Genomic DNA, 27,539 nt, shown 5'->3' on the forward strand with positions numbered 1-27,539 from the left:
GCAGCCACATCTCTATAATGCCCACAAGGTCATACCTGCCAAATTCAATTTGTGCCACAAGTTCATTTACCTTTATTCCTTACACTGCATACATTCAGATATTACACCTTCAGTCATATAGATGTACAGCACCAAAACACACCCTTCAGTCCAACTTGTCCATGCCAACCAGTTATCCTAACCTAATCTCATCCCATATGCCAGCACTTGACCCATATCCCTCTAAGCCTCCATTCCTGATGAAGGGCTTTTGTCCGAAACATCGATTGTCCTGCTCCTCGGATGCTGCCTGACCTGCTGTGCTTTTCCAGCACCCCTCTGATCTAAACTCTGGTTTCCAGTATCTGCAGTCCTCACTTTTTCCATATCCCTCTAAGCCCTTCCTATTCATAAACCCATCTAGATGTCTTTTAAATGTTGTAGTTGTACCAGCCTCCATCACTGGCAGCACACTCCATACAGCACCACCGTCTGCATGAAAACGTTGCCACTAAGGTCATTTTTAATTTTTTCCCTTCTCACCCTAAACCTATGCTGTCTAGTTGTGGACACTCCTCCACCCAGTGGAAAAGACCGTGTCTATTTACCCTATCCATGCCCCTCATGATTTTGTAAACCTCTATAAGGTCACCCCTCAGCCTCCGACGCTCCAGGGAAAACAGCCCCAGTCTTCTCAGCCTCTCGCTGAAGCTCAAGTCCTCCAACCCTGGCAGCATTCTTGTAAATCTTTTCTGAACCCTTTCAAGTTTCACAACATCCTTCCGATAGGAGGAAGACCAGAATTGGACACGATATTCCACAAGCGGCCTAACCAATGTCCTGTCCAGCCACAACATGACCTCCCAACTCATGTACTCAATATTGTGTCCAATAAAGGAAAGCATACCAAATGTCGCCATCACTACCCTATCTACTTGTGACTCCACTTTCACAGAACTATGAATCTGCACTCCTAGGTCTCTTTGTTCAGAAATACTCCCCAGTACCTTACCATTAAGTGTATAAGTCCTGCTCTGATTTGCCTTTCCAAAAGGCAGCACCTCATATTGATCTAAATTAAACTCCATATGCTACTTCTTAGCCCATTGACCCATTTGATCAAGATCCCATTGACTCTGAGGTAACCTTTTTCGCTGTCCACTACACTTCCCGTTTTGGTGTCATCTGCTAACTTTCTAACTATACCTCCAACGTTCACATCCAAATCATTTACATAAATGACAAAGAGCAATGGACCCAGCACTGATCTTTGTGGCACTCCACTGGTCACAGGCCTCCAGTCTGAAAAGCAACCCCCCACCACCCTCTATCATCTACCTTTAAGCCAGTTCTGTATCCAAATGGCTAGTTCTCCCTGTTTCCATGATCCAACCTTGCTAACCACTGTACCATGAAGAACCTTGTCAAACACCTTATCGATGTCCATACAGATCACTCCACTGCTCTGCCCTCATCAATCCTCTTTGTTACTACTTCATACAACTCAATCAAGTTTGCAAGTCATGATTTCCCACGCACAAAGCCATGTTGACTATTCCTCATCAGTCCTTGCCTTTCCAAATACATGTACATCCTGTCCCTCAGGATTCCCTCCAACAGCTTGCCCACCTCCGATGTCAGGCTCACCAGTCTATAGTTCCCTGGCTTTTCCTTACCATCTTTCTTAAATAGTAGCACCACATTAGCGAAACTCTAGTCTTCCAGTACCTCACCTGTGACTATCGATGATACAAATATCTCAACAGGAGGCCCAGCAATCACTTCCCTAGCCTCCCACAGTGTTCTAGGGTATGCATTTTAAGGCATCCAGCACCACCACTTCTGTAATATGGGTGTTTTTCAAAATGTCACCATCTATTTCCCCACATTCTATATCTTCCATGCCCCCTCCATTGTAAACACTGATGCAAAATACAGTCGTTCCACACATAGGCTGCCTTGCTTATCTTTGAGGGGCCCTATTCTCTCCTCAGTTACCCTTTTGTCATATATTTATAAAATCCCTTTGGATCCTCCTTAACCCTATTTGCCAAAGCTATCTCATGTCCCATTTTTGCCCTCCTGATTTCCCTCTTAAGTATACTCCTATTGCCTTTATACTCCTCTAAGGATTCACTTGACATACCTGACAAACGCTTCCTTCTTTTTCTTAACCAAAACCTCAATTGCTCTCATCATCCAGCATTCCCTACACCTACCAGCCTTTCCTTTCACCCTAACAGGAATCTACTGTCTCTGGACTGGTGTTATCTCATTTCTGTTGTTATCCCATTTTCCAGCTGTCCCTTTACCTGCGAACATCTGTCCCTAATCAACTCTTGAAAGTTCTTGCCTATTACCTTCAAAATTGGCCTTCCTCCAATTTAGAACATCAACATTTAGATCTGGTCTATCCTTTTCCATCACTATTTTAAAACTATTAGAATTATGATCACTGGCCCCAAAGTGGCCCCCCCCCACCCCCGAGCTGACACCTCAGTCATCTGCCCTGCCTTATTTTCCAAAAGTAAGTCAGGTTTTGCTCCTTCTCTAGTAGGTACATCCACATACTGAATCAGAAAATTTTCTTGTACACACTTAACAAATTCCTCTCCATCTTAAACCCTTAACACTATGGCAATCCCAGTCTATGTTTGGAAAGTTAAAATCCCCTACCATAACCATCCTATTATTCTTACAGATAACTGAGATCGCCTTACAAATTTGTTTCTCAGTTTCCCACTGACTATTGGGGGGACATCTATAATACAATCCCAATAAGGCGATCGTGTTTCCGGGAATATCCTCCCGAAGTACAACCGTAATGTTAACCCTTGTCAAAAATGCCACTCCCCCTCTTCTCTTGTCCTCATTTCTATTCTTCCTACAGCATTTGTGTCCTGGAACATTAAGCTGCCAGTCCAGTCCATCCCTAAGCTAAATCTTTGTAATTGCTATGATATCCCTGTAATAATGCCCTGAGTTCATCTGCCTTCCCTGTTAGGCCCCTTGCATTGAAATACATGCAGTTTAATTTATCAGTCCTACCTTGTTCTCTGCTTTGTTCCTGCCTGCCCTAACTGTTCAACTTGTTCCTTTTCCCAACTGTACTAGTCTCAGATTGATCTCTTTCCTCACTGGTTCCCTGGGTCCCACCCCCCTCCCACCACCTTACTAGTTTAAATCCTTCCGAGCAGCTCCAACAAATCTCCCTACCTATATCTTAATCCCCTTCCAATTCAGGTGCAATCTGTCCTTCTTGTACAGGTCATCTCTACCCCAGAAGAGATTCCAATGATCCAAAAATGTGAACCTTTCTCCCCTGCACCAGTTCCTCAGTCATATATTCATCTGGTCTATCCTCCCATTCCTACTCTCACTAGCTCATATAACCAGGAGTAATCCAGATATTACTGCCCTCAAGGACTTCCTATTAAAATTCCTGCCTGAGTTTCTGTATTCTCCCTTCAGCACTGTCTTAATGCTCTAAACAAAAAACTGCTGCAGTCTAACTTAATACTTATGGCTTATGCTTTTGAAATTAGTCAAGAGACAGATCTCAATAAAACACATAATCAAGCAGGAACCCACTCTACTCGCTATTGTAGATTTGCAGCAAGGCTCCACTTAAAAGCTGTGCACTTAGCTGTTCCTGTGCTGTGAGCTCTCCTACATGTATTAACTGTTGCTCTTTTCATTTCATTCATTTCTCCAATATATTCAAAGTTTAATTGCTAACCCTTTCCATACACCCTGTCCTATTTGTGTCTGTGCTGGAGATTTTAATAAACTCTCCTGAACACTCTTACCTCCTCCTCTAATTTGGGTTTTCTAATGTCCCCTATAACTGAACCCCCCCCCCCCCCCCCCCCCCCCCCACCCTGAAATTTAGTTTAAAGCCCTGTCTACAGCCCTAGTTACGTGATTCGCTAGAACTCTGGTCTCAGCACAGTTCAGCATGGAATACTGTCCCATCTGAACAGGTCCCTTCTTCCCTAGTACTGGTGCCAATGTCCCATGAATTCAAATCCATTTCTCCCACACCAGTCTTTGAGCCACACATTTAGCTGCTTAATCTTATTGACCCTGTGCCAATTAGCTCATGGCTCAGAGCATAATCCAGAGATTACATTTTTGGTTCTGCTTTTTAATTTAGCACCAAGATGTTTATACTCCATTGGCAGAACCTCTGCCCTAGCTTTATCTATGTCTTTGGTAACTATGTGGACCACGAGCACTGGAACTTTACCCTCCCACTCCAAATTTCTCTGCAGCCCAGATGCGATATCCCGAACCCGAGCACCAGATAGGCAACACAACTTTCAGGACTCTTGATCCTGGTCATAGAGAACAATGTCTATGCCTTTCCTCGCCTCTGACCTCCTGTTGTAGCCATTATGTTTGTGGTGAGTCCAGTTGAATTTCTAATCAATGGTAACTCCAAGGATTTTGATAGTAGGGAAATTTTGTGATGGTAACACATTGAATGTCAAGGGTCGGTGATTAGTTTGTCTATTATTGGAGATAGTCATAGCCTGACATCGCGTGAATGTCACTTGCCACTTGTCAGCCCCAGCCTGGATATTGTCCAGATCTTGTTGCATTTGAACATAGACTGCTTCAGTAGTTGATCCATCATGAATGGTGCTGAATGTTGTACGACATCAGTAAATATCCCCATTTCTGATGTGATGGAGTGAAGATCATTGATGAAGCTGCTGAAGATAGTTGGGCCTAGGACACTACCCTGCATACTTCCTGCAGAGCTGTCTTCAAGCTGCAATGACTGACGCCAGAAAACACGAGCATCTTCCTGTGTGCTAATTATGACTCCAACCAGTGGAGAGTTTGTCCCCTGATACTGATTGATTCCAGTTTTGCTCAGGCTCCTTGATGCCACACTCTTTCAAATGTAGCCTTGATGTCAAGGACTGTTACTCTCACCTCACCTCTGCAATTCTGTCTTGTCCATGTTCGAACCAAGACTCATGAGCTCAGGAGCCGAGTTGCCCAGGCTGAATCCAAGCTAGGCATCGTAGAGCAGGTTATTGCTGAGCAGGTGCTGCTTGACAGCACTGTTGATGACACTTGGCATTATTTTACTGATGACTGAGAGAAGACAGATGGGTGGTAATTATCTAGATTGGGTTTGTCTTGTTTTTATATACAGGACATACCTGGGACATTTTACACATTGTCACTGGAGTTCTAACTGTACTGGAACAGCTTGTCTGGCAGAGCAGCAAGTTCTGGAGCATAAGTCTTCCATACTATTGCTGCAATATTGTCAGAGTCCATAACCTTTACAGAATCCAGTGCCTCCAACCATTTATCGATACCATATGGAGTAAAACAAATTGGCTGAAGACTGGTAACTGTAATGCTGGGGACCATTGGAGAAGACTGAGGTGGATCATTCACTTGGTACGTCTGGCTGGAGATTGGTACAAATGCTTCAGCTTTAACTTTTGCAATTATGTGTTCAGCTCCTCCATAGAGGATGCAGATATTTGTGAAGCTGCCGCCTCCAATGAATAGTTTAATTGTCCTCCACCATTCATGACTGGATGGATAGGATTGTAGAGCTTAGATTTGATCTGTTGGTTGTGGGATTGCTTGGCTCTGTCTACCACTTGCTGTTTATGGTTTTTGGCACACAAGTAGTCTGTTTGGTAGCTTCACCAGGATGAGACCTTGTTTTTAGGTATGACTGGTGCTGGTCCTGGCATACCTGCACGCACTTTCCTTTGAACCAGCTTTGATTCCCTGGCATGATGGTCATGGTTGAATCAGGATATGTCAGGCCATGAATATACAGATTGTGCTGGAGTACAATTCTGCTCCTGTAAATGCCCCGTAGTGCCTCTTCGATGCCCCGTCTTGAGTTTCTCGATCTGTTTAATGTCTGTCCCATTTAGCATGGTGATACCACACAACTCAACATGGAGGGTATTCTCGATGTGAAGGCGGGACTTCATCTCCACAAGGACTATGCGGTGGTCACTCTCACAGATATTGTATTGGACAGCTGCGTCTGCAGCTAGCAGATTGGTAAGGATGAGGTCAAGCATGTTTTTCTCTGTTATTGGTTCCTTCACCACCTGCTGCAGACCTAGTCTAGCAGCTGTGTCCTTTAGGACCTGACCAGTTTGATCAGTAGTGTTGCTGTTAAGTCATTCTTGGTGGTGGACATTGAAATCCCCCAGCCAGAGTACATTTTGTTCCCTTGCTACCCTTGGTGTTTCCTCCAAATGTTGCTCAACATGGAGAAGTACTGATTGATCAGCTGAATGAGGAAGGTGGGTAGTAATCAGCAGGAAATTTCCTTACCTATATTTAACCTGAAGTACTGAGACTTCATGGAGTCTGGAGTGAATGTTGAGGACTCCCAGGGCAACTCCCTCTCAACTGTATATCACAATGCCACCACCTCTGCTGGGTCTGTTCCGCTGGTGAGACAGGACATATGCAGGATGGTGATAACTATGTCTGGGACATTGTCTATAAGGTATGATTCCTTAAGTATGCCTGTGCCCAGATGTTGCTTGACTATCTGTGAGACAGCTCTCCCAATTTTTGAACTAGGCCAAAATATTAGTTAGGTTGGATTTTGCAGGGTCAGCAGAGCTGTTTCTGCCACTGTCTTTACCGGTGCCTAAGTTGATGCCGGTTGGTCCGTCTGGTTTCATTTCTTTGTTAAGACTTTGTAGCAATTGATTCAACTGAGTGGCTTGCTAGACCATTGGAGTCACAAGTCCATCAGACCAGGTAAGGATGATAGTTTCCCCCTCTAAAGGAACCAGATAGGTTTTTCCTGACATTTGACAATGGTTTCATTGCCATCATTAGAATTTTAATTCCAGATTTTTTTTAATGTATTCAAATTTCACTATCTGCAGTGGTGGGATTTGGACCTGAGTCTCAAGACGTTAGCTGAGTTTCTGGAATGATACTTCACTGATAGTATGTTTAGGCCATCACTTCCTCTTGTATTTTTTAAAAATTGCAGTGATGGGAAACATGGTTTTCTCATTTCCACCTGCAAGTATTATCAGAAACTTAATTTCTGTTATTCTAATGGAAAAGAATGCAAACACTGGGGGACTTAGTAGCTCCTTTTGGCTTTTCTAGCTATATTTGCTCACAGCACCTGATTACACCACAGCTGTTCTGGAAGATTGACGTTTCTTTACTTTCTGAAAATCAGTACTGGTTTCTGACATCGACTCTATGTAATATTGCGGAAGCAGCAAATTAGGTCCAGTTTCCTACACCATTCCTCTGTGCTGGTGAATGATGTGAGATATGAGGAGGGTTCGGAGAGTAAGTCAAAATCAGTAGAAGTAACTAAAAATATTCACAAGCAAGTTAAAAATTCTGCCAAGTGGAATAGACATTTGCCAATACATGATGTTGATAGATGGATTTTTGTAGTGAGAATGAAATGCATATTTTGCCTTTTAAATGTGTTTCTGCTGATGCCTATAGTGGTTGAGTAAATGGCAGAGAGAAGTGATGCACTCAGCCCTACTGAGGTAATGAAAGATAGAAATCACATTTTGTAAAAACTTAAAATATAGCACTGTATGCATTTCCTGAACAAGACAGAGACCAACAATCAGGGAAGTTTATTGTGGCTGAAGTCGCTGAAAGCAGTGCAGCAATCCAGAACATCTTTCACAGGTTGCCCTCAAGTCAGATTGTCTCAATTGCTGCACGTGCAAAATAACTTGAAAGGGGCACTAACGCACAAAATATTAGCAGGCACAATGAATGTGGTATCTTGATTTAAGCACAATTACATTTCCTCCCCTTCCCCGTTGTTTTTCACCTTCCTTCACAATAGTGTCTTATATTTTGTGTTGTCCTTCCCTTTAACCTATAATCTTCATTCTTTTAAAAGCCAAATTTGCTTCTTTTGCATTTGCCTTTTCTTCTCTTCATTGCTTTTTCTTTGTGTATTTAAACTGAGTACTTTGATTTCTCAATTTCTAACAAACGTGCAAGCATTTTAACTCCTGAAATTGATGACATTGCAAACAGGGTGGCAGAGCACAATAATTATATTGATGGAAATGTGGATTATCTCCGGTTAGCCTGAATTATTGAATTGGAAGTTAGCTTTGAATAGCTTTAATTTGAGTTGTCTGTGATCTTGTAACACAAAACATACATGAAGTTTACTAATTTGAATCTGTACATAACACCAGATTAAAGAGATCATAGATGGTAGTGGTCAGAAATCCAGATCCAGGATGTCTCTGCAGAAGTTTGAGGTGGTTACCTAGGCCCAACTATTTTCAGCTACTTCATCAATGATCATTCCTCCATCATAAGCTGCTTACCAAGGCTCGTTCGAGAGCAGTTTCCAAACCTATGACATTTACTACGAAGATAAAGATCAACGGCAGTAAAAAATGAGGGATCGTCATCTGTAGGTACTATTTCAAGTTGCACAATATCCGACTTGGAAAGGGAATTTCAGCTAAAACTATACAAGGCACTGTATCGACTGTGCATTGAATACAGTTAACAGCTTTGGTCCCCTTATCTAAGGAAAGATAGGCTGGTGTTGCAGGGAGTCCAAAGACAGTTCACTAGGCTGGTTTTTAGATTAGATTCGATTAGATTACTTACAGTGTGGAAACAGGCCCTTCGGCCCAACAAGTCCACACCGCCCCGCCGAAGCACAACCCACCCATACCCCTACATCTACCCTTTACCTAACATTACGGGCAATTTAGCATGGCCAATTCACCTGACCTGCACATCTTTGGAGTGTGGGAGGAAACCGGAGCACCCGGAGGAAACCCACGCAGACACGGGGAGAATGTGCAAACTCCACACAGAGAATCGCCTGAGATCCTGGATCTGGAGAGACCCTCTTACGAGGAGACGTCAAGTAGACTGGGCTTGTACTCATTGGAGTTTAGAACATGAGAGGTAACTTTTTGAAGTGTACAAGATGGATTGATGGATAAATGCCGAAAGGTTGTTTGCTTTCTTTTATTAAAGAATCTAGGAGCAGAGGGCGTCATCTCAGAGTCAGGGATAACCATTATAGAACATGGTAAAGAGGAAGTGCCTGTGGCCCGCAAACTGAAAATTCTAAACTGAAAATTCTAAACTGACATGAAGCATCAGAAGAATGGATATGCAATCCCTTTACATGTTCATCCCCCATCACCCCTCTTCCTAGAAAAGAGGCCTTAACCATTTCAATCCACCACCACCTGGCTAAGCTTGTCTCACTTTGAACAACTTCTCTTTATCTCCTCTTACTTCCTTCAGGTCAAAGGGTAGCCATCAGAACCCCTATGGGTCCCGGTTAAACCTGTCTCTTTGTGTGGTTTATGGAACATTCCTGTTCCAGTCCTACTCCAGCTCCTCCCCACCACTCTGTTGCATTGATGAGATCATCGGTGCAGCTTCCTCCTCTTGTCCACGATTGGAAAAGTTCATCAGTTACCCACCCTGCTCTCTTCTTCACCTGGATAATCTCTGACTTATCCTTTCCCTCCCGCAACATCTGTTCCTATTTGTGGGGATAGGCTGGCCACTAATATCAACTGTGCACCAACTCCCACAGTAACTTTGACTATACATCCTCACACTGTGCTTAGGATTCTATTCTATTCTCCCAGTTCTTCCACCACCTTCGCATCTGTTCTGATGATTCCAACTTCTCCTAAATAACCACCTTCTTCCTGAACTGAGGGTTCCCACCGCTGTGTCCAACCCATCTCCCTCACTTCAGCCCTCACTTCTTATCTTCCCTCTGAGAACAGCAGTAGGATCCCGCTCATCCTCCTCTATCATCCCACCAGCAACCACATCCAAAGGATCATTAAATACTATTTCTGCCACCTCCAGCAGGATGCCAATATCAAATAAATATTCCCCTCCTCTCTCTTATCCTTTCCACAGGGATCTTTCCTCCAGGACACCGCGATCTACTCCACCACCACTCCCAACACATCCCCACAGCACCTTTCCATGCAATCGCAAAAGATGAACCCCTGCCTGTTTACCTCCTCCTGCCCCAAGACCCTAAACACACCTTCCAAGTGAAGCAATGATTTACCTGCAATTCACTCAGTCTAGTCTTCTGTATTTGCTGTTCACACTGTGATCTGCTCTACATTGGGCAGATGAAGCACAGACTCAGTGAGTGGCCACAACACGTATGTTCTATGAATGACTCTGAACTTCTAGTTACCTGCCACTTCAACACACCACCATGTTCCCTGGCCAACATCTGTCTCTGGGGCTTGCCACAATACTCAGCTCAGGCTGGAAGAATACACTGAGTTTTCCCTGCAACCTTCTGGAGTCCATATTGCAATCAATAATTTTAGGACCTGAGCATCTTGTCATGTCTTTACCCCGACTCTCACACACCATGCTTTGTCATCACATGGGCTGCTTCCACAAACAACCCATTGTCAGCCAATAATGACCCCCATTAGCCCATTTCTCCACTCCTTGTCCCTCTGTCCTTTGTCTGTTTCCTTTTGTTTTTCTCTCTTTGGGTTCCATCTCCACCTATCCTTCCACCACCCCATCTTCAGCACATAACAACCTTTTCCTAGCTACAATCAATTCTGAAGAAGGGTCACTCGACCTGAGATATTAACTCGCTTTATCTCCACAGATGCTGCTTGGCCTACTGAGTTTTTCCAGTTTGTGGTTTCTGATTTCCAGCATCCGCAGTTTCTTGGGGTTTTTGGAGGGGAAATCTGAAAATGGGCACAGTCTCAGAAAAGGGTAAACATTTAGGAGACATTTGTAAATAATTTAATATACACTAGAAATATGTATTGCTATCCAAATTTTGATCCTTTCAGCCCTTTGATACACCTGACTACTACTTTGTGCTTATTTTCATATAAACCCCCCTTATGCAGACAGCATGTTGTAAATGTGAATGATTACAAATTTGGTGTTAAAACTTCCAATAAAGATCAAAAGAAATTTTCTTGTTATATACCGAGATTGAACTGGCACTGTCACTATGCAGTCACTCACTAATTGCTTCTGTGATTGGTGTGACTTCAACATTAAAAATTGAGTGAGAAGATGTGTTCCAATCAAATCCTATTCTTTTAATAGATCATAGATGCATTGCATTGTTCTCAATCCTCCTTAAATTAATTTGATAATTTTAACCAAGCAACTCATATAATTAAAATTTCACAATCAATTTTCAAATATTCTGTGCACCAACCAAGGAAAATATCGCTGAAGGAAAGTAAACACGCATTGGGGGAAAGAAAGTCCCAACAAAATGTATTATATCCAGTGGTCTAAAGTTAAACATGTTGCTGAAGAGCCCTTATGTTTGACAGTTATTTACTTAGACATATATAATGAAGTGTATGCTATGACTGCCAAGTTGGCCAAGCTCCCTGCTGGGTACGTGTGGTTGGCCACTTGCACATGTGCAGATTATACCAATGACTCTTGATGTTCGTAACTTTAGTCTTGGCAGTGAAACATCAACAGGGTTTTGAGGAATTGCAGCAATCGCAAGGGGATATCCCTGGCCATGATAAAGCAAATTTTGGTTGGCAGCAGGGTTAATATGGAGAAGCTCTGGTCCCAGAAAGGGAGAGGCTATATCATAATAGTAATGTGTTAATAGTGGGATAAAGCTCTGGGGACATGGATTTGAATCCCATATTGAAATTTGAAATCAGTTTTTAAAAAAAGAACTGACATAATGGCAACTATGTTAATTGTCATAAATACCTATCTGGTTCACTCATCATCTTTTAGGGAAGAAAATTTGTCACCATTACTTGGTCTGGCCATCATATGACTTTCGATTCACAATGATGTGGTTGACTTTTGAACACCCTCTGTGCACTTAAGGATGGACATTAAATAGTGGCCAAGCCAGTAATGCCTATGTTCTATGACAGAATAAATACCCATCTGGTTCAGTTTCAGGAGATTAAAGAAAATCATCAAATAGCACAGAACAAGGCTCAAAACTTAGCTAAATAATCCAAATGTAGTCTGACTAGAACCTTACACAGTATCAGCAGTACATCTCTGCCCTTGTATTCCAGCCCTCTTGAAATGACTGCTAACATTGCATTTGCTTTCTTAACTGCCACCTGAGCTTCCATGTTAACCTTAAGAGAATCCTGAACTAGGACTCCTAAGTTCCTTTTTGTTTTAGATTTTCAAAGCCTTTCCCTGTTTAGCAAATACTCTATGCCTCTATTCTTCCTACCAAAGTGCATAACCTCTCACTTTCCTATGTTGTATCCCATCTGCCACTTCTCTGCCCATTCTTGGTTATGGAGAATCCAAAGGAATTCTACAAATACATTAAGGACAAAAGAGTAACTAGGGAGAGAATAAGCCCTTTGAAGATCAGCAAGACCACGTGTAGAGCCACAGGAGCTGGGGAAATACTAAGTGAATATTTTGTATCAGTGTTTACTGTGGAGAGGGATAGAGAAGATAGAGAACTTGGGGAAGTAAATAGCGACATCTTGAAAAATGTGCATATTACAGAGGAGGAGGTGTTGAACATCTTAAAGCACAGAAGGGTGGATAAAACCCCAGGACCTGATCAGGTCGACCCAAGAGCTCTGTGGGAAGCTAGGAAAGTGATTGTTGGGCCCCTTGCTGAAATATCTGTATTATTGATAGACACAGGTGAAGTGCTGGAAGAATGGAGGTTGGTTAACGTGTTGTCACTATTTAAGAAAGGTGGAAACGAAAAGCTAAGGAACTATAGACCAGTGAGCCTGACGTCGGTGGTGGGCAAGTTGTTGGAGGGGATCCTGAGGGACAGGATTTACATGTATTTGAAAAGGTAAGGATTGTTTATGGATAGTCAACATGGCTTTTTGCATGGGAAATCGTGTCTCAAAACTTGATTGAGATTTTTGAAGAAGTGACAAAGAGGATTGATGAAGACAGAGCAGTGGTCGTCATCTAGGTGGACTTCAGTAAGACGTTCAACAAGATTCCACATGGAAGAGTAGTTTGATCACATGGAACACAGGGAGAACTCTCCATTTGGATACAGAACTGGCTTGAAGGTAAGAGACAGAGGGGTGATGGAGAGTTGCTTTTCAGACTGGAGACTTGTGACCAGCGGTGTGCCAGAAGGATTGGTTCTGGGTTCACTGCTGTTTGTCACTATCATATATACGTATAAACATGATTTGGATATGAACATAGAAGACAGGTGACCCTAAAATTGGTGTGATGGACAGGGCAGAAGATTACCTCAGAGTGCAATGGGACCTAGATCACATGGGCCAATGGGCTGAGGGGTGGCAGATGGAGTTTAATTTAAATAAATGTGAGGTGCTGCATTTTGGAAAGGCAAATTAGACCAGGACTTAGACATTTAATGGTAAGGTCCTAGGGAGTGATGCCAAACCGTAAGACCTTGGAGTGCAGGTTCATAGTTCCTTGAAAATGGAGTCGCAGGTAGACAGGATAGTGAAGAAGGTGTTTGATGTTCTTGCCTTACTGGTCAGTGCATTGTATAGGAGTTGGGAGATCATGTTGAGGCTGTACAGGACATTGGTTAGACTACTTTTGGAATGCTGTGTTCAGTTCTGGTCTCCCTGTTATAGAAAGGATGTTGTGAATCTGAAAGGGTTTAGAAAAGATTTACAAGGATACTGCCAGAGTTGGAAGGTTTGAGATATTTTACCCTGGAGCATTGGAGGCCAAGAGGTGACCTTTACAGAGGTTTACAAAATCATGAGCGGCATAGATAGGATGAATAGCCAAGGTCTTTTCCCTGGAGTGGTGGTTTCCAAAACTAGAGGACATAGGTTTAAGGTGAGGCGAAAGATTTAAAAGGAACATAAGAGGCAACTTTTCATGCAGAGTATGGTGCATGCCAGAGGCGAGTACAATTACAATATTTAAAAGGCATATGAATAGGAAGGGTTTGCAAGGATGTGGATAAAGTCCCTTTTATCCCCACTCTCTGCCTTCTGCCAGGCAGCCATGTTCTCTATCCATGCCCCTAAAATCATGGGCTCTTAACTGATGTAGCAGCCTCCTGTACAGCACCTTGTCAAAGGCCTTCTGGAAATCCAGTGTCCACTAGCTCTTCTTTGTCGAAATTGCTCATTACGACCTGAAAGAATTCTAATGGATTAATCAGGCATTACCACTCCTTGATGAAGCTGCTTACTCAGTTATTTTTTTACCATGCACTTCCAAGTACTCTGCAATCTTATCCTTGATAATGCACTCTGAAATCTTATCAACAACAGAGGTCAGGCTAACTGTCCTATAGTTTCCTGTCTTCTGGAGGACTTTGGTGATTATTTTTTCTTATTCTCCATTTTTAAAAATTTTCTTTTTTGAATGAAAGAATGCCAGATATGTTGACATTGTTCATCAAAGCTGGTGATGTTAAACCTCCATATCCTACAAGTGTGTTTTACACTGTACTGAAAAAGGTATCGTAACTTGTATTATAAATGGACTTATTTTTTCCACATTCCTCTGATCTGTGTAACTAGTTCTGAATGGCTCTTTTTCTTCTTCAGTTGGAAAAGAAGCAGGTGACTCCTCCATTTAAACCACAGATCACAGATGACTACGGCCTGGAAAACTTCGACACTCAGTTTACAAGTGAACCTGTGCAGCTTACACCAGATGATGAGTGAGTTTCTCTGAATATTTAAGATTTTCCAACTTTGCACATTACTTATTGCCTTTTGGGAGCTTCAGAATTGCACGTATTTTATTTGAAAGGTTGCATATCAATGTGCCACGCACAAAAAATACTATTCTGATTCACAGAATTTTCTCAAATTAGTAAACTATAAATGAAAAATGTAATTTGGGTATACGTTTGTAGAACACAACTGTTTGATGTGATAACAGTCTAAAAATAATCATGGATGATAGGACTTCAGCAGATCGATATGCTTATAGCTTATCTTCTGCAGTTAATTTCCATAAAAGTGTATGTGACATGCTTCTTGGAGCATATGGTAATCATTCTATTTTCAGCTTCTTTACTGCTCATATTACTTATATTACCCCTTCCTAGAAAGATCAACAGTTTAAGTTAAGTATTGTATTTTCCATAACATTGCGCAGGTAACACATTATTTTGATTTTCAATACACATGAGCAGTTGATATTTGGGATTTGAATTGTAACAAATTGAGATTCAAGTCTCTCTAATCTTGGGGAACATAGATATGTCAAAACAATGCTTTTATTTTAAGATATAATTAAACTAATCTCAATATTTAATTTGAATCTTTAACACTTTGTTCAGGTTTAATATCTTGCTACCTGATACCTAATAATTTTCAGTACTGTAATGCAGCCAGAAAAATATCCTAGTTGCTTTAATTATTGCCATGGATCTGTAACACTAATGGGCCTTCTGGGATCAAGCTAGTTGAACAGTTCAGTTATTAGTTAGCCCTCTTGTGTCATTTTTTTATTCAACTGTCAGTAAAGTGTTGAACCAGAGAAAAAGCACACTGGTCAAAAGAATCAAAGCTGAGGCATGATACTGCTTTGGTGTTAAATATATATGTGTTTGTGTGTGTGTGTGTGCGTGCGCTGTTTATTTGTCATTGTTGTGTTTAATTAAATATCTGAAAATTTATATAATTCTGCTGTTTGCTGCAAAGACCATCTATTTCCACTTGGATAACATCGCCCAAGTCTGTCCCTACCTTGGCTCATCTGCTACTGGAATCTTTATTCATGTTTCTTACTTCCAGACGTAACTATTTCAATGCGCTCTTAACCAGCCTTTCATCTTCCACCCTGCATAAGGCTGAGATCTTCAAAGCTCTGCAACCTGTGTCTTAACTCACACTTAATACAGTCGAGAATGTGGTGCTGGCAATGCACAGCAGGTCAGGCAGCATCCACGCAGCAGAAAAGTCAAAGTTTCGGGCAAAAGCCCTTTTTCCTGATTAAGAGCTTTTGCCTGAAACATTGATTTTCCTGCTCCTCGGATGCTGCCTGACCAATTGTGCTTTTCCAGCACCATGCTCTCAACTCTAATCGCCAGCATCCACAGTCCTCACTTTCCACTTAGTTCAGTTCAACTATTATCTCTGCTATTATCTACATGCTGAGAGACAAAAAAAAACTGCAGATGCTGGAATGGCAGAGGACTTCTTCATAGTTGGCATCCTTTGAAGAGACTTCGCAGTGGAACAAACTTGATTAGAGACAAAAAAAAAACCGGCAGATGCTCAAATACAAAAAACTGCAGATGCTGGAATTATCTACTTGCTGGCCTGCAGTGACAACCATTCAAGCAATGCTTCATTTTTAAAATTTCCATCCTTGTTTTCAAAAGCATTCATACCTACCATTCTTCAGTCCTTAAGCACTGAAAGATATCTACATTCCTCTAGTTCTAGCCTCCTGCATATTCCTGATTTTAATTCCTTCAACGTAGGAAACTTTGTATTCAGTTAGATTACATTAGATTAGATTACTTACAGTGTGGAAACAGGCCCTTCGGCCCAACAAGTCCATACTGACCCTCCGAAGAGCAACCCACCCAGACCCATTCCCCTACATTTACCCCTTTACCTAACACTACGGACAATTTAGCTTGGCCAGTTCACCTAACCTGTACATTTTTGGACTGTGGGGGAAAACAGGAGCACTCGGAGGAAACCCACGCAGACACAGGGAGAATGTGCAAACTTCACACAGACAGTTGCCCGAGGCGGGAATTGAACCCGGGTCCCTGGCGCTGTGAGGCAGCAGTGCTAACTGCTGAGCCACCGTGCCACCCATGAGAGGGTTAATAGTGAGAAGGGTCTAAGCAAATTACTCGTGATGCTGATGTTTTGTAGTTTACTGGGTAGGACAGCTTAGAATCTCAAACGGAGTGAGACCGTAATATCATGCCTCTATAACAATGTCTATCATAATATCCCTACTTCTATATTCCATTCCCCTTGTAACAAACATTCCATTTGCCTTCCTCATCATTTGTATCTGCATACTAATTATTTTTGTGATTCATGTAGCTGTGGCACTTCTAGAGATCTTTCTGTGCTTAAGAGTTTTGCAGTCCTTCTCCATTTAAATAATATGCAGCTTTTCTATTCCTCTTGCCAAAGTAGACAAGCTACTATATTTCATCTGCCAGTATTTTTTCTGAAGAGTGTAGTGCTGGAAAAGCACAGCTGTGCAGGCAGCATCCAAGGAGCAGAATTGAGTTTCAAGCATAAGACCTGCATCCCGAATGAGGCTTGTGGCCCAAGGGGGTTGAGATAAATGGGAGGGGGTAGGGTTGGGGGGGAAGGTAGCTGGGAATACGATAGGTGGATCTAGGTGGGGGTCGGAGTGGATAGGTGGGAAGGAAGATGGACAGGTAGGACAGTTCAAGAGGACGGTGGCAAGTTTGAAGGTTGGATCTGGGATAAGGTGTGGGGGAGGGAAAATGAGGAAACTGGTGAAATCCACTTTTGGGCAGTGGGATTGTTTAGTGCATGGGTCCAACTACCCCTCCCGCATTGCCAAGGACATGCAAGTCCTGGGCTTCCTCCACCATTAAACCCTAACCACCCAATGTCTGGAAGAAGAGCACCTCATCTTCCACTTTGGGACCCTCCAACCACACAGTATCAATGTGGACTTCACCAGTTTCCTCATATCCCCTTTCCCCACCTTATCCCAGATCCAACCTTCCAACTCTGCACCGCCCTCATGAACTGTGCTACCTGTCCCTCTTCCTTACCACCTGTCAGCTCCACCCTCCTCACCTTCACCCCCAACTTCATCGACTGAATTCTCAGCTACCCTTCCCCCCCCAGCCCCAAATCCCTGCTATTTATCTCTCTGCCCCCTTGGGCTATAAGCCTCATTCCTGATGATGGGCTTATGCTCAAAACATTGACTCTCCTGCTCCTCAGATGCTGCCTGACTGGCTGTGCTTTTCCAGCACCACACTCTTCAACTCTGATCTCCAGCATCTGCAGTCCTTTCTCCTGCTAGTTTTTGTTGCCAACTCAGCTAAACTATCTTATATCCCTTTGCATACTTCTTATATCCTCCTGACAACATCAACAAATTAAACAACCGTACATTCAATTCCTTCGAAGTTATGGACATAAATTGTAAATAATTGAGGCCCCCAACATTGATCCCTGTGGCACACCACATGGCACATCTTGCCCACTAGAAAATTATCCATTTATGCTCACCCTCTGCTTTCCACTAGCCAACTAGTCCTCTAACTGGGCTAAATATATTACCTGCTACACTGACTTCTTATTTTACATATTAACCTTTGATGTGGAACTTTGTCAAATACCTTTTGAAAATCAAAGGTAGTTTACCTTTATCTATGTTGCTTGTTGCTTCACAAACAGCTTTACTAAATTAGTCAAACACAATTTCGCTTTCTCAAAACAGTATTAGCTCTGCCTAATTGCATTAAGATGCTCCAAGAATCTAGCTACAAAATCTATAATAATATTTTCTAAAACAAATATTAGGCTCATCAGCCTGTCGTTTCCTACTTTATCTCCTCCTTTCTTGATTAATAGTGTGATGTTTGCTATATACCAGTTTCTTCAGATCTTGCAAAATTCTAGAGAAAGTTTGGAAAATTTGGGTCCCATCCTCTAGGAGACTGGGGTCACCCTGAAGCGATGGCTTTATTTTAATCTCATTGTTCTAACAGAGCAAACGTGTAATCTGCAGTTGCTCATCGCAAATTTAACATTTCCAAGTGTGAAATGAGTTTTGCCAATTGGAAAGTTTCACATCAGCATACTTGATTAGAAATCCAGTAATTATTGTTAGCATTTAATCAACCTCCCGCACTGAGTGTTCCGTTTAAAAGGCATGGCCTGAGAACTGGTTTGGATAAATTGCTGAGCCCACAGTATAAGGAAGCTGAAGTTGGTGATTAAACATGCTCTTGTGAAATATATATTAGTTTACAAAAATACTGATTCAGCAATTTATTCAGAGTAGTTGGAGAATTCAGATCTATAAAGTCCCAGTTTTGTTTCCCTGCATGCCAGACTAACTGAACCCTACACAGAAGATAGCCAATTGTTGGCTTTGGCACCCCTCCATTATGAAAGGGAAAATGAGCCAAAGTTCCCATTCCTGTTCGTTATCTCATTTTGTCAAGAAAATTATGTAAAAATAGTGGACTACTTCATGAAGATTAAAGCCAAGCTTGATTTTCAAACTTCAATTAGCTCAGTGATTATCTGCCTAATTGCATCAACAGCACAGATTAGGGAGCAAATAATTGTTCAGGTTGTCATTCAAACATTAGGTCTCATGTTTGAACAAGCATTTTTAAAATTCTGATTGCCTAGTCTCACCCAATAAAAATGGCCAATTCAGCAAGGTAATGGAGACTGCAACACAATGCAATCATGCCCAGCAAATTAATGGTGACTGCCAATAACTGCCGGATAGTGTCTCCCATCAAGCTAACAGACTGCCAATAGCTTTGGGACCATACTCCAGCAAGAGTCAGAGAAGGAAAGATATTCATTCATTATAGTTTTATCTAACTTTTAATGCTAATAGTTGGAAAGACACTACCTTTTGTGGATGATGATGATTGAAAGATCGACAATTTAAAGGAAGTGCCACATATAATTTCAGAAACAAAAACTCTCAAAATACTTACTGCTTTCTCAGCTCTAATGGAATTCTTCCAACTTATGCTTCACAAAATCCTTGTTTGCACTTTCCTGAGCCCACTAAAAATGCTAAAGTCATCAAAATAACTAAACAAAAAGCACACAGTCAGCACAACGTGAACAAGGTCTTTACTCAGATTTTTAGATGCTGTTGCCAAAAAAGTTTTGATAATAGCACAATTAAATATGTGTCATCTATATTTTCATTCCATCTATCTGCTTTGCTCCCCCACACAGGCAATATCATTTAATGTTAAATTGCAAGACCCAATCCTGGATCCAATCTTCAGCTGGAAAACGTTCAGTATGCTGACTCTCTCCCTGTTAATGTACCTGCTCTTTCAGGGAGAGGGTCAGACTAGCTCCAAGAAGATACAGCTGTCAGATTTAGTAGATGTGTTAATCTGATACCTGAGCCTAACTAGCTCAATAGTTCTTCAAGATAGAATTTGTGATTAACAAAACCGCTTTGGTGCATTATTGAATGATCAAAATAATCTTGAGAATTAATGCCCTTGGTGGTACACGTTAGACAAACAACAAAAACATTATCCGAGTCTGCCACATGGTTCTTCATAAAAATGCAGTGTTTCCCTTAGTATACTGATCGGCTTGATGTATCAAACAGTGTATGACCTCTATTGTGCGCAGTCTGTGGGAACCATTAAAATACATGGTGTGAAATTGGTGAAGCTGAAAAGATGCGAATCTTCAGAGCTGTTATGAGAGTCAGCAAGGAAAAGGGTTTTTACAAGTCTGCAACTTTGAGTCAGAATGGTTGTGCAGATTCCACTCATTGCTGCAAAGGAAATGAAAGATCATTTGACAAAACTGGAATTTCTTCCACTTGGTGGCAAGACTATAAACATAGCAACATAATGAAAATTGAGTATCTTGAAATACCGCTATCAGAGCTGGAGGGATTAAAAGTATGCTCCAAACGATTGCAGCTTTGATTTCACTCACAAGCAGAAAATCCATACTGGCGAGTTTCTGAAGCCCTTGAAGATTCGCACTTTCAACTCCATATTGATTTTTATAATGAACAGCATTAGTTTAGCTTTCCAGCTCGAGGAGAGGGAAACCGTTGGTCGATATGTTACTGCACTGATGCCTACAGCTCAATCCTGAGAGTTTGAACAACTGGAAAATTATTTCAGGGATAATATTGTCACAGGCCACGTGAGCACAATCTGCTGAGAGAGAAGAAACCTACTGTTAAGAATGTAGTCCAAATGTACAGAAGATTTGATGATAGGAAAAGGATGATTATTTGGTGGATGCAAAAGAGTGACAAAGAAATCTTTTTAAGTCACATTAGCAAAGACTGCAAGTATCGTAGCTGACATCCGTTTGGGTAACAAAGGGAACCCAGATAATATCTTAATGTCACTCTCATAAGGACTCACTGGTGATTTAGTTTAGGAGCTGCAAAATTACCCGTTTTAATAAAATCATAAGTACCTGGGGAAATGTTTAACTTGTTTGAATAAATACTTCCATGAACATATAAAAAAACAGGTTTTGAAAAGATGAGGTTGTCCACTGAGCCTGTCCTATGTTGTCATGATTTGACTTCAGCACATTGCACCTAAAGCAGCTCTGATTTTAGGGGTAAACTACTAAAGGGAAGCATTTGGTTAGTTTGATGATTAAATTATAATATGTATACCAAAGCTGTAACTTCTGGAGTGGGGGGGAGGGGATTGACTATCAGTGCATTCCTTCTGTTGATCATAAAATATTCCTTTTTATATATTCAGTCATGAAATGAACTGGTTTCTGATTAATGATTCATTTTGAAGGAAAAACACTGGAATGTAATGGCTGACTCCAATTATGACAATGAATGTTAACTGTAACTAATAAAGGAAAGAAGTAGTTTTTTTATAATTTTTAGATTTTTTTTAGGAAGCAATCTGGTCAGATATGCTATGACACATCTCTGGAGCAGGAGTGACGTGAATTCAAGTCTTCAGGCCCAGAGGTAGGGACATTACCACTGTGCCACAAGAGGCCCAGGAATTGAGCAGTTTGGGGGCAATGCATGGTCCTTTAGAAGAAACAAGCCCAAAAGGGCAAATATACAGCTCTTCAGTTTTCCTTGCCCTTTTTACTTTTCCCAAGGTGAACTTTATCACATTTGGCCTGACCTATAGCAAATATAGTTCTTTTGGATGCAAAATAGTAAAATATTTTTATTTCTCTAGCACTGTTATTCCTCATAACTCTCACAGAATTCTCATTAAGTATAATAAACATTTATCTGGATTAGTATACTGAAACTAAAAGCTTATCCAATTCCACAAGAGGGTTAATGAAAAGCTTCACCAAAAATGTTCTTTATGGTTTTTAGTTGTGGCTTTGCTATAGAAGTTGTACACATCAAAAAACAGCTCGATGGTCTACAGATTGCTTCTCTGTTTAATGATATACAGGAAGCAGATTGACCTTTATTTCACAGATATCCTCACTTGGCAGATGAACAAAGCACTAACCACATTCACTTCTAAGATGCCTGCTCAAGTTGAATTGAACCACTTGTCCTTGTCTTGAATAGAGAGAGAGAGAAAGATATTTTTGAAAGAAGTCTGAAATTTCTTCCAGCATTCCTTATTGACTAGTCAATCCTCTGACAGATTTTTTTGATTAAAAAGTCAAGGAACAAGTTTCCCCACTAAGTATGCTAATATATTGAGTAAACGTATGTTATTTGGTATCTGATTTAGGACAGAAAAAGAAATGCATTCCAACTACAGCGCTATTTATCCTCTTGGCAATTTAATACAAATGTCAAACATGTCACATTACCAATGTATGGCCCAAGCATTCTGAAATAGTTTGTCATCTTTTGACATGGATAAAATTCCTTGACTCAAAATGGCACCAAGAAAGCGGAGATGTGAATAAAATCATTTTAACCCAACCTCTTGTATACCAAGACTTGTGGTTCTGGTAGTAATCACCTTTCTCCTGTATATATGTAATGTTAAATTCTGAGTAATGCTGATAGCTATTTAACCAGAAGGCGGAATAGTGATCACATTTATCTGTTCAGCATAAAGTGAAAAGTTTTTTTATTGATTAGAAAGCTGGTAACAAAGCTGAAATTTAAAATAATTATAAAAAGAATGAAAGAACAGATTAGAAAAACTTTTATAGACCTTTATTAAATGAGAATATGTTATTTTGAAAAGGGGCTTTTTTTAAATTTGGCAAAATGAGTATGGTAAAGAAAGTAACCAGGATAGTGGAATTAGTTTAAGGTGAGTTATGCAATGAAAATTACCAGCACAGATGGTAAGAGTGTCTGTTCAAGTGGCAAAATATTCTATGAAACACTTTCTCTTATTTGACATCACACAGAAGACATTGTATAGATATGTTGTTCCAAAACATAATGCTTTCAAAACTAAAATCTTTGTTAGATGATGTTCTGATGATTATTAATGCTAATGTAACTGGAGTCTTGGAGATGATTGAAAACAGCGTGGCATAACCTTCCCTCCCTGCATCCTAGGCATCTTGTCTTTATTCAGTGGGCGTCTCTAAACAGCTCAGCCAAAACTGAGATTTTGTGGAAGAACAGGCACACATTCAAGGGATAAAAGTTGTTTAGCTACCTATTGACCAACAACTTGGTATAATGTGTCAACAATATACAGTAGACCACAGTGGGGTCTTGCTAACTTTGACCTGATATTATTGTGTGGTTTATCCAGCACGTAAGACTTGTTGGAACAAAGTAAACTGATATAGATCAAAATATAATGTGTGGCTTTTTCTTCCACCATCCATCCAGTTTCATTCATTTTAAAAAAAACACTGGTCTAGATTATTGCTCTGAAGTCAGGAAACGCACCACTCTGATCCGGTGTGTTATATCAGGTACAATTTGTCAGATGGAGGAGAAAGTGAGGACAGCACATGCTGGAGATCAGAGTCAAAAAGTGTGACGCTGGAAATGCAGAGCACGTCGGCAAGCAACCAAGAAGCAGGAGAGTCTACGTTTCAGGCATAAGCCCTTCAAAGATTTTGGTTTGAAAGCATTACATATTAGAACAACACATCTATAAAATGTCTTCTGTGTGATGTAAAATAAGAGAAAGCAGTTTCATAGAATATTTTGCCACGTGAACAGGCATTTTCACCTTCGGTGTTGGTAATTTTCTTTGCATAACTCACCACCACACTTTTCGAAAATTTGTCAGATCCAATGTTTACTTTTTGGAGGTTGGAGTGTGGGAATAAAAGGAAAGATCTGTCATCTGTGCAGATTAGAAGTGGTCACAGGACTGCCAAATGCTGGGGCAGACTATTTAAGGGCCTATTTCAGTTTCTTGGGATTTAGTTTGAGTGGTTTCCGTCAAATCTCGGCCTTTTAGCCTTCACAATCCATCATCTTTCCCGTTTAAGCCTGACATGAGGAATTTCTTCTCTGAGGGTTGTGAGACTTCGAAAGTGCTTACCACAGAGAGCTGTGGGACATAGTCCTCGAGTATATTTAAGGCTGAGAAAGGTAGATTCTTGATTCACAAAGGAATCAAGGGTTATGAGGGAAAGTAGGATGGTGGATGATCCTACTGAATGACAGAGCATGCTCGAGGGCCAAACAGACTACTCCTGTTCCTATTTCTTAGTCTTGTGGCACCAAGCTTGGGTTTTAACAACCTAGAAAAAGTTTTGAGGGGAAGAGAGGATTCCTGGAGTTAAGCTTTATTATTCTGCAAAATGTTTCTGCGGAAAGAAAACTGGTTGTTAATGGAATCCAGTATGCTCCTTATGCTTAAATCTAAATCTACTGCGTGAAGGTTAAAGTTCATGAACTTTCTTATCCAATGCCCCTTCAAATTCTAAACTGGTATGTAGTTTCAACACCAAAGGTTAAAAGGTAGGTTATTCTTTTCTGGAAAGGGTTTTCTTTCAGCACTCTTAGCTTCAGAATATACTGATCGATAATTCCCATATTTGCAGCCAGGTGACACCCAGTTTTTTTTATTTAATCTGTTTTTCTAAAACTCCTGTTCAGAGATATTATTGCCCACCTTTGAAGCAGGTGGGACTTGAACCTAGGCCTCCAAGTTCAGGGGTAGGAAGACTGCCACTGTGCCACAAGAGGACCCTAGTTCTCACCCTTTTTTTTAAAAACCTATTTTTCTCATCAACCTGTTTAGTGATATTTTTACACACCCCTGGAGGAGGTAGGATTTGAACCCAGGCCTGCTGGCCTGGGGTCGGGACACTACCACAGTGTTACAAGAAGACCCAGTCCTCACTCGGTTTATTTTCTTCTTTAGAACTCTGCTTACTTATTATTTTCCTCCATGGGTTTATAATGAAATCAAAAAATGAAGACATTGCTGTGAGTAGAGTTTATTATTTTATATATATATATATCCCTCCAAACCTTTTCTATTTGTGTACTTATCTAAATGTCTTTTAAACATTGTAATTGTAACCACATCCACCATTTCCTCTGGAAGTTCACTCCACACATGAACCAACCTCTGTGTAGAAGATTTACCCCCATGTCTTTTTTAAATCTCTCTTCTCGCATCTTAAAAATGTAGCCCCTAGTTTTGAAATCCCCAATCCTAGGGAAAAGTTTGTTGTACAGTTTGTTCTGATATAAAGTGCAGTTCTTTAACACAAATACGCTACAACGCAATTGCTGAATTGGGGGTTACTGTTTCTAAAGTGCAAACTTTTAAAACATGTGTTGGCTGTAACATAACTACATCGCCAACACTTTAAGCAGTGTTTCAAAAGTGCAGTTTTTCTATAATATATCATGTTATAGAAAACCCACTAAAATGTAATACCTCTCATTTATCGAGATTGAATTCCATCTGCCATTTTTCAGCCCATTGACCTACTTCATCATGATCCCTTTGTAATCTTAGAAAACCTTCTTTACTGTCTTCTATACCACTAATTTTGGTGTCGTTCGTGAACTTACTAACCATGCCTTCTATATTCTCATCCCAATCATTATTATAAATAACAAACAAAAGATAACTCTGAACCAATCACTGTGGAACACCGCAGGTGAGAGGCCTCCAGTCTGAAAAGCAACCATCCACCACCACATTTCACACTGAAACCCATGTGACCTAATTCTACTCATTAGTCTACCATGCAGAAGTTTATCAAAGGCTTTACTTAAGTCCAAGTAAACAACATCTACTGCTCTGCCCTCATCAATCTTTTTGGTAATTTTCTCAAACTCAATCAAGTTTGTGAGACACTATTTTCATTGCACAAAACTATGCTGACTATCCCTAATGAATTTCTGCCTCTCTAAATGTCCATTAATCCTATTTTTTAAAATCACCAACAATTTACTCACAACTGAAGTCAGACTCACAGGTCTATAATTCCCCAGTTTCTCCTTACAACCTTTCTGAAACAAAGGTCCAACGTTAGCCACCCTCCAGTCATCAGGCACCTCACCTTTATAGATGATATAAACATTTCTGCAAAGGGTCTTGCAATTTTCTCCCTTCCCACAGCATTCTGGGATGCAGTAGATCAGGTCCCAGACATTTATCCATCTTTATATTCTCTAAGACCTCCCAAGTTTCCTCTTCAGTAATATGAACTGTTTTTAAAACATCAAAATTTATTTCTCTGCATTCTCTAGCCTCCATTTTCTCCACAGAAAAAACTAATATGAAATATTCATTTAGTGTCTCTTCCATCTCTTAGAGTTCAATACAAAGACGATCTCCTTGTGTATTTTAATATATATTATTTTCTCCACTACCAGGAAAACACCCATGTGGCCAATCGATAGTTCTCACCCAATTATCCCTTAATTAATATAACCACCACCTGTTCCCAAGTTTAACTTCATCTCACATCACTGGCTGACCCTGGTAGATTATTAGATTCTATTTTATTTTCTAAATTAATGAGCAGACAATAATGAAAAACAAGCAAAACAAAAGATGCAAAATGGCAAAGTTTTTGTGTTTTTTAGTGTACATTCAATTCGGACATTTCTTCAGTTTCCATCTCTTTTAAAACTACAATATCAGTCCCTAGTTTTTAATCATTTGTGCGATTTGTTAAATATGTTATCACTTAGTGACTTCTTATTGATGCAGAACTCGATAGTTATTGTTGCTAAATCCCTTTCTGGAATTTATTCCCACAGAAAAATGCCATATCTTAGTGTTTCAACTAGAATAAGAACTTCTGCTCAGGTACTTTTTAACCACTCCTCTGATTTTTATACCTTCTCAAACTGAAGGGTAAACCTACCTCCCTCTCCCAAAAGAAAACGTTACAAACTTCCTTGCGCATGAGAACCCATCACAGAGATATACATAAGAAGCATCGCCAAAAACAATGTTTCATTTCCTGTCATCTCCCAATGAAGGAAATTGCAAATTTTACTTTTTCTCATGTTTTGACCACCCAAGTCACTTTGGGATTTTTAACAAGCATACTCAACTTTAACACCTGAAAACTAGCATCTGGCTTCGTTTCAGTGTGTAGCCAATCCAACTGTCCCATTAGACTTTGCTGTTCCTCCATTTCATTATTGGAAGCTGCTGTCTTTTTGTGAGGCCTTATTTTGATTAACTGCAATGGAGCCAATAGTTTCTAAATTAGATCATTGATACAAAACGACACTCAATCCATTTTGCCTGATTTCTAATTCAATGTAATTTGTAAGTCCCAGAAGCCTGAATTCCATTTTTGAATTCTGCTTTAACCACCACTTATGTTAAGGTTTATAAATTCACTCCTCTAATCCTACAAAAACTCATTTACATGCATTATAAAGATGCCTTAAAACTGCCTGGTGCTAATAAAACATGGCAGGATTTGCTTTAAACCGGAAACTGATTTTAACAAGACTGACCTTACCTCGAGGTACCAAACAGGCAT

At 40.6% G+C, this 27,539-nt stretch overlaps 1 protein-coding gene across 6 annotated transcripts in view; it reads left to right on the forward strand.

The window, feature by feature from the left end:
• The window catches only part of prkcz (protein kinase C, zeta), a 428,930-nt gene that overhangs the window by 366,981 nt on the left and 34,410 nt on the right, over window positions 1-27,539 (forward strand). For all 6 annotated transcript variants that reach the window (XM_072586280.1, XM_072586279.1, XM_072586278.1 and 3 more), the window contains one exon: window positions 14,520-14,635. In XM_072586280.1, coding sequence (XP_072442381.1) covers window positions 14,520-14,635 — 116 coding nt within the window. The remainder of the gene's footprint in view (window positions 1-14,519; window positions 14,636-27,539) is intronic.

The sequence above is a fragment of the Chiloscyllium punctatum genome, chromosome 16, assembly GCF_047496795.1.
Source record: "Chiloscyllium punctatum isolate Juve2018m chromosome 16, sChiPun1.3, whole genome shotgun sequence".
In the NCBI taxonomy this organism is placed as follows: Eukaryota; Metazoa; Chordata; class Chondrichthyes; order Orectolobiformes; family Hemiscylliidae; genus Chiloscyllium; species Chiloscyllium punctatum.